We start from the raw sequence: 8,731 nt of genomic DNA, 5'->3' as shown, positions 1-8,731 counted from the left end.
TGTGGCAAGAAGGTTTGCTGTGTCTGTCAGTGTAGTGTCCAGAGGCTGGAGGCGATACCAGGAGACAGGCCAGTACACCAGGAGACGTGGAGGAGGCCGTAGGAGGGCAACAACCCAGCAGCAGGACCGCTACCTCCACCTTTGTGCAAGGAGGAACAGGAGGAGCACTGCCAGAGCCCTGCAAAATGACCTCCAGCAGGCCACAAATGTGCATGTGTCTGCACAAATGGTTAGAAACCGACTCCATGAGGATGGAGATGGGGGTTGTGCTCACAGCCCAACACCGTGCAGGACGCTTGGCATTTGCCAGAGAACACCAGGATTGGCAAATTCACCACTGGCGCCCATTGCTCTTCACAGATGAAAGCAGGTTCACACTGAGCACATGTGACAGACGTGACAGAGTCTGGAGATGCTGTGGAGAGCAATCTGCTGCCTGCAACATCCTTCAGCATGACCGGTTTGGCAGTGGGTCAGTAATGGTGTGGGGTGGCATTTCTTTGGAGGGCCGCACAGCCTTCCATGTGCTCGCCAGAGGTAGCCTGACTGCCATTAGGTACCGAGATGAGATCCTCAGACCCCTTGTGAGACCATATGCTGGTGCGGTTGGCCCTGGGTTCCTCCTAATGCAGGACAATGCTAGACCTCATGTGGCTGGAGTGTGTCAGCAGTTCCTGCAAGATGAAGACATTGAAGCTATGGACTGGCCCGCCCGTTCCCCAGACCTGAATCTGATTGAGCACATCTGGGACGTCATGTCTCCCTCCATCCACCAATGCCACGTTGCACCACAGACTGTCCAGGAGTTGGCGGATGCTTTAGTCCAGATATGGGAGGAGATCCCTCAGGAGACCATCCGCCACCTCATCAGGAGCATGCCCAGGCTTTGTAGGGAGGTCATACAGGCACGTACGTGGAGGCCACGCACAATACTGAGCCTCATTTTGACTTGTTTTAAGGACGTTACATCAAAGTTGGATCAGCCTGTAGTGTGTTTTTCCACTTTAATTTTGTGTGTGACTCCAAATCCAGGCCTCCTTGTTTAATAAATTTGATTTCCATTGATGATTTTTGTGATTTTGTTGTCAGCACATTCAACTTTGTACAGAAGTATTCAATGAGAATATTTCATTCATTCAGATCTACGATGTGTTATTTGAGTGTTCCCTTTATTTTTTTGAGCAGTGTATGTTGAGAATTTTGTCTGTGGTTTGAGAAGAGAATCGGTCAAGAAACAGATATGGGAATGTAGCATATAGAATGATATGTTTTCAGGTCTGTTTGAGTCTGTCAAGTTGCTGGGAAGTAATACATGGAGGATTTTAGACTTTTAATGATTGCTGATTACTTGTTAAATGATAAATACTGCTGCATAAATATGAAAATGGATGTGATGTACAAAAATGGTTTAAATTGTTTAAACTTAAAGGGTAAGTTTGTGATTGAAGATTAGATATAGATTATTAGTTCAGTTTTTTTAATTCAAAATGTTTTAAAGATTTTATTCAAATCTTTTTTTTCTATAGCTGAAAAACTGAAAGGACCGGCCGTTTTTGGTCCGTTCATGAAGAGGAACCAGAGAGTGGATCACCTGTCCTGTGGAAAGTCTCAGTCGCAGCGGGAGCGCTCGGTGCAGGAAGACAGAACGACTCTCTTAATCAATCAAAGAGTTTATTAAGTCTTCTGCACAAAGAAAGAAGGGCACTCCTTCTTTTATACAAACACGTCCTGCCCTGTTGCATACAAGCAAACAGGGTGGACCCAAATAAGTTGTCTAACAGTCATGAAATGCTAAGCTGACACTCACGGACCACCGGAACTGCCCAAAGGAGGGGGGCTTCTGCTCTGTGTACGATAATCTTACCTACGAAAGAGAACAAATGGTTCTGGACAGAATGTTGTCCCGATAAGAGGAGCAAGTTGTTTGTGCAAAACTGCCAAGGACAGTAGCTATGCTTGCTGCAAAGTCTGCTTAGAGCAGAGTTAGAGCAGAGTTAACCCTTTCAAAAACAAATGATTAAAACAGCAGTTTAAAAAGCAGCTAAATGACTTGACCATAATGTACTGTTGTGTTTGGCAGTGTAATGAGAATACTTGAAAAGCTGTGTTTTTAAATGCCTTTGGTTTGACAGCTTACAGTCTGTGAATATATAGTTAATGGGATATAGCATGTAGAATGGAATTTTACATTGTGAGTGGTACATGTTTAAGTCTGTTGTTTTATGGACTTTTTAATACTTATTATGCATCGTTCCTTGTTATGGATGGAATTTATAAAATGCTGTTTCAAATTTAAAGTTGGGTTTATGACTTAATTTGCTGTTGAAGGAGAGTACAAACATGCAGTACATATCATTTTCCTCTTTAGCTGTAAAACAGCTAATTAAACAGTGGTTAAAGGTGAAAAAACAGCTTGAATTATTTTGGTTTTAAATGTCATGTGACAGTTTGCTCACCAAAGATGAAAATGAAATGTATTTCTTATGAATTGAAATTATGAATTATAAGGTTATTTAAAGTGCTCTTTTGACTAGTGTCTAGCTCTGTAATAAATACATTCAAAGTAGGAAATGTTTTTTGTTTTATAAACTATGTTTGATCAATTGATTTTATTGGGCTGCATTCTGAAAATGCATGGTTATTGCATCATGGGACTCCCATCATCACCAGTTCAGTTTGCCTAGGATTGTCTTACTCTATTCCCATAATACACCTAGAATAAAATCCAACTTCCTTCAAAAAGCATATAGACCCAACATATAGACTGTAGTTTCACACTTTACTCATCTTACACCCATTATGTATCCATTTGGAGTGCCACTCAAAGGCCCCTCATGGAACCCGAGGACAAAATAAGATGGGCCTCAAATGGGCACTCCCATGGTTGTCCATTATATAGTGCACGTAAGGGGCCCAGGTATCCTCAGCCCAGTTTGAAGGTAAAGTTCCTGGTCTGTGCCCATACTGGAAACACAAAACCCACTTGGGCTCCAAATGGAGGGCCCCAAATAAGCCCAACATACATTACCCATTATGGTCCCACACTATACCCACTTTATACCTGTCTTTAACCCATATGGCCTGCTCCTCAAGGGGCCCACATGGAAACTGATAACAAAATGCGATGGGTCCAGAATGGGATACCATGATGGGGCCCATTATATAATGCACATAAAGGGCCCAGGTATCCACAGCCCAGTTTGCCAGTGAAGGGCCCAGTCTGCGCCCATGCTGTACCCATGTAAAACCCTCTTGGGCTATAAACTAAGGTCCCATATAAGCCCAACATACAATGTCCATTATTGTTCTACATTGTGCCCATCTTATACCTGTCTTTAACCCACATGGGCTGCTGCTCAAGGGGCCTACATGGAGACTGAGTACAAAATGAATGTTTTTCAGCAACAAGCTGTTGCTGTATTTACCAGATGTTTTATTATATGCGTGTTAGCAATGGCCTGCATTAGCCAGAAAGAGCAAGTACTTAGCTAGCTAGCTAAGAAGCTAACTAGGTATTAGATACTAATTAGATACTAACTAGGTATCTTAACATACATCAACAAACTGTCAAAATTAAGTCAATATCTCAATTAAGAGCCTATCCTTTTGAAGCTGCTTAGCTACCAAGCTAAAAAGCACCAACAAATACTTAGCTCGGAAAGGTCACTTGAAAGCTAGCTAGCTAGATACCCTGTTGCTGGATGGTGGTATGACTATCAGCCAACTTAATGCTTAGCTAAATAAATTCATTATGCACATTAGTTTTTTCAAAATAATCTTTTATTGCTAGGTTTCATGTAATATTGCAAACAAGATTAATTTATTTTTAGAAATAGTAAATCACACAGAAAACAACTGTAAATGTTCACTCTTAAGGTGATGGTTCATCGGCAGTGGGCGGGGGAGAAAAAGGTGCAAGAGGGAAACTCCGTTTTTCCCCTCCTCTCTCTCTTCCCATAAACAGTTCCCGTTGTTCAGATTAGTTGAAAACTTCAGTCATGTAAAAATACTAAAAATGTTGTCTTAATATATTTAATGATGTTTATAAAAATTCACACAAAAGTACACCCAAATATTTTGTTTGATTTAAAACCCAACTAGATTCATGGATAGCCCATACAAGCCCCAACAACAACCCATGGGGAGTTACAGGAATAACTTGGGCTTGCACATGCAAGGCTAATGCTTTCTCATGGGGAGCCCAGTGAAAACCCATAAGATAGCTAACTGGGCTTGCATAATTAGAACCCAACTGCACTGAAAGTTTTATTAATCATAATAATGCCAGTATTATGATTGAGAATGTTGCAGGTGATGAGTGATGTGTGCCAAGTTTTTCCCAGGGGAGGCACACGCCTGTGATGACACCTGCTTATCATTTATCAGTATTAACAACACCTGCTTGTTTTTTTTTTTATCAGTAATAAAGGTATCTGCTTATTCCTTATCAGTACTGAGATGTCTCCAAGGGAGAAAACATGCATATATAGAGACCAAGTTGTAAGGTCGATAGTGGCCTTGGTCTCTTTGGCCTGCAGCTAGTTTAAAATGTTACTTTTGGGGTTTGGAAACATTGGTGGGAATTTTCTCAGAAGACAACTGGAAAATCAAAAAAGAGATGACTTAATTAGGAGGGCCAATGGGGAGCCAGGTGCAAGTCCCCCTTACCCAGAAGTATAAAATTGTGACTTTTTGGTCAGTTGCAGCCCTGGCCAACTCAGGTTAACGCTTCCATTTATGAGGCCTTAATATTTAATAAAAGATTGTACCTTTCTCTGTGTTTAGCGGTTTTGTTTTGTATCAGCTTCAGTTTTTTAATTAGAATCATGTCTTGTCCAGAAGGAGCAGGTGTTTCCACAACTTTTCATTCTAAATACATAGGTGTATCTAATAGAATTAATCAGCAATTTCAAGAAAGCAGTTGATTAAACAAGTGGAATCAGGTGTGCTTCTCCTTGATTTTAATGATTTACTCGTTACGGATAAGACTGGTGACCGCTGCTCTACACCAATTAAATGCTTTTCCTATATCTGCAGACATAGAAGTAATAGAACTCTGTAGTCACAGTGTAGTCCTGTATGTTGGAGACTTGGGTTTAATTCTCTGCTATAACAAAAACACATTTTAGGCTACCTTACGCAACCTTTACTTCCCTCTGACTACGATTAATGACAATGCTCTGGATAATTGTGTCCAGCGTAGTGAACTCTTACTTCACCAAACTCACAAAACACACAATTATAAAACCTAATTCATAAACTTAATCTTAAAAACAGGGTGGTACTCACATTGAACAGTATGGGATGGATTAAGCCTGCAGTAAACTTTTCCTCTTCAAATATCAAGAAGAGCAGAAACCATACCTTTTTTTTTTCTTTTTTTTTTTAAAGAGAACTTTTTGCTCTGTGAACAAAGCACACACAGCCACACCAGATTTAATGACAGGTGCAATCTGCGGTGCCAGAGTTCATAAAAGTAGTAAATGTTTAATTTATTCAAATGCTTTAACTATTACATTTATAGAATATTATCAAATCAATAATTGTCATCCGTACAAAACACTGTACCTCCATTTTTGTAATTGAAAATGCCAGTTGCCTTTTACTTTTACAGCCAGTTTTAAATTTCATGAAAAATGGAACAACAAATGCTCCAAAAATTGCTTTAAACAAATCTTGTTCCATTAACCTGCATTTAAAATGTTAAGGACATTTTTTCCTACTCCTAAAAAAGTTACAAGATACATGATGTTGATAGAGATGGTTTGTTGCATCTAACTCTAGGCCTAACTCTAGGCCTCACCTGTGTTCAGAAAACCTTTCATACAATGCACTAAAAATAACACCTGTTTAGATCAGATGACTTTAAAACAGACAATACCACCAAATGCACTGACATTACTCCATCCATTTTCTAAGCCGCTTCTCCTTCAGGGTCACGGGGGCATTACTGACAAATAATAATAATAATAAATCAGAACAGTTGATTGACAATCACAGACATTTTCAACATGAGCCTTCAAATAACATTCCTCAACCAAAACAGCAATGCAATATAAATGTAGCATAAAGAGATTCAAAAGTTCTCTGTTCTTAGAAGAAATCTGCTGCTGTCGGTCTTCTCTTGGCTGTGAGTTTTTTCACACTGACAGATGGAGAGGAAGCAGGTGACTTAAGCACACTGCAAATTGGTGTTTTTTTAGGGTCAAATGCCACACGGGATGATCCGACAGGACTCACCAACAAACTACGATCCGTCTTCCTGAATTCTGAGAGATAAAAGAAACAAAAAAAAAAAAAAAAAAAAAAAAGTGAGACCACAAGGGTATTACTGCAGAAAACATTCAACAGATTAGTTTTTAAAACATTGGTCTACTACCAATGTTAACCGTTTCAATACATTATCAAAATCATAGTATGTAAAAATAAAACAGTACTGCCGATACATTCCTGAGTCCCTTCCCAACATCTCTCATCGACCTTCTTTTATGGAAACCGTGGTCAACGATGTCAGAGTAAAGTTGAAATGAAGGGGATGGGTCTAATGCGCTGCATAAACTCGTGTTCAAATGACCCATGTATAAATTGTAGCGGCTGTGATTTTGGGTTTGGGTTCGGCTGTGATCTATTGTTTACTACATCAGCCACTGGTGCCATAACAGAAAAAAAAAATTTATTTCAAAGCAGCAAGAAACACATTTGCGCAGGGATTTACTGTATTTCATCCGAAACAAAGCTGATCTGCCAAGACATGTTTGTTGTCCAAGCTTACTTTCAGCTTTGCAATGCAGCTACAAGACTAATGTAGCTAACAAGTATTGAAAGCTTGTGCCTTACCAGTTAGCAATGTGCTAGCAGTTTTTAGCTTTTGGGGCTAGTGAAAAATTAAGCAGATGACACTGACAAGTCAGTTTAAGACTTACCAGTTGTTTTGTTGTTCTTGAGTCCAAAGGTAACTTTTTTAGTTTCTGACTTTGAAATCTGGAATGTCTGTAAAAGATAAAAAAAAAAACAGCTATAGAAGCAAACAGTGTTAATCCCTGCTCCTTCAAATAATGTTATAATTTAACACCTCATAAAGACTGAAAAAGCTGCCTGAAGTGAATGGTTGATTTAACCTAAATGTAATTTATTCTAAAGTTGCAATTGTCCCGACCTAACCGTAATTCACTGACAGATACAGAACTTCAGCCAGATACAATGATCAGGCTTCAAAATGGGCTAAAATCACAGCATGTGCCTAGCTTAACTATACATCTGCAACAAAGTAGGAGTATCTAGATTGGACAGAATGTTTAAAAACTTCAGCACTTCTGATCCACTTGGACCAGTGCAACACACACTGTGATAGGTGGTCCTAGCAAACTGACACCTCTGTGTATATGATACCTCAGTGCATACACTACCTGTGAGAAGTTTGTAGACACCAAGCTTTTCAAAGGGTTTCTAAGAAATGAGAATGCCTTATGTAGTCACTTTGCAGTAATTGAACACTAAACTTATGGAGAATGATAAGTCTTGCTTTAGTAAAAAGGTAATGCGTTTTTTCCCCTTAAACCACCTCTGGGCAGAAATATTTTCAATATGTAATTTTAACACTAGTTTGGAAATGAGCACAAATCTTTTATTAAATGAAGACACTTAATACACATAAAAGTGACAAAACAAAAATGCACAAAATAGCACACAGCTGTTTTATGCTAACAGAACCTTTGCAACTTTTTAAAACAGTGGAAAAAAGCTACGTATCCTCAAACTTTCCACACAGTATGGCAATCATGGGAATTACCTGATACAAGACTTTTGGAGGGAATGATAAAGAAGCTTGAAACCTGACCTGAAAATGGACAAATGACAGCCATCTCCAACGAAACCCTAAACTTAATCTCTACAGCCAAAGTTTCAGATCAATCTGCAAATTTTCACTGAACACCGAAATTGAGTGAGTTTTCTTTTCATGATGATGAACTGCTAGAGTTCCATATGCAGAGTGCAGCTTATTTGGATAAAAATGGCTTAAAACAGCATACCTTGATGGTGGACAAAGGTGTACTGGGGCTGCCTTTAGATTTAACTTTACAGAAGAGTGGAGAGGGGGTTTTTATTTGACCCTGAAAGAAGGCAAAGTCAGATTTGGAGGAGGCATTCTTCATCTTTAGCTTCTTTTTGGGCATTACAGAAGCTGCAATCTCAGGAACCTAACGCAGAGAAACATGTCAAAATGGCTGTTCAGTATTTGATGTGTACACTTCAGCGGCACAATATAAAATAGGACAAAGTGCCATATTTCCAGAATACCTTACTGACTGTTATTGTGATTACAGCTAGTGCATGTTTGAGTTTCAATAAGTGGCAAAAATTATATAAGGTAAGCAGTGCCTTCCATCTGTTGACAACATGTAAAAAAAGATACAAAATTGTGAATTCTGAACTGAGGAATGTAGCACTGCAGAATATGGTACAACATGACAAACTAGTTAGGCCAGAATGCCAATGCAAACATTTTCTTTTTCTTATTAAGTTCTGACAACAGCTAAGAGTGAGCCTCCAAGCCCAGCCCCACATTAATTTGGCCGAAGTACTTTTTTTTTGGGGCCTTATTTCATGTTTTTGCTCCCCATAGGTTAAAACACACATCAGTTTATTACCTCGAATATCAAAGTTAGTTGCGACAGCACAGCCCTAGTGGCCTTGCACTGCTGTGGAAGGTTCCTCGAATTTTGGGATACCT

At 39.4% G+C, this 8,731-nt stretch overlaps 1 protein-coding gene across 3 annotated transcripts in view; it reads right to left on the bottom strand.

Moving 5' to 3' along the window:
* Window positions 1–3,762: 3,762 nt before the first annotated feature.
* LOC108432634 (ribosomal RNA processing protein 1 homolog B-like) overlaps window positions 3,763–8,731 on the bottom strand; it is a 24,439-nt gene continuing 19,470 nt past the window's right edge. The window contains exons 15-18 of one of the 3 annotated variants that reach the window (XM_037539444.1): window positions 8,031–8,198; window positions 7,407–7,446; window positions 6,924–6,990; window positions 6,203–6,269 (exon numbers count right to left, since the gene is read on the bottom strand). In XM_037539444.1, coding sequence (XP_037395341.1) covers window positions 6,962–6,990; window positions 7,407–7,446; window positions 8,031–8,198 — 237 coding nt within the window. In that variant the 3' untranslated portion in view covers window positions 6,203–6,269; window positions 6,924–6,961. Of the gene's footprint in view, window positions 6,270–6,923; window positions 6,991–7,406; window positions 7,447–8,030; window positions 8,199–8,731 lie in introns of all 3 variants that reach the window. The other 2 variants (XM_017706619.2, XM_017706620.2) reach the window with 2 other exon arrangements.

The sequence above is a fragment of the Pygocentrus nattereri genome, chromosome 6 (genome assembly GCF_015220715.1).
Source record: "Pygocentrus nattereri isolate fPygNat1 chromosome 6, fPygNat1.pri, whole genome shotgun sequence".
Classification (NCBI taxonomy): Eukaryota; Metazoa; Chordata; class Actinopteri; order Characiformes; family Serrasalmidae; genus Pygocentrus; species Pygocentrus nattereri.
This window is presented reverse-complemented; position numbering and strand designations above follow the sequence as displayed.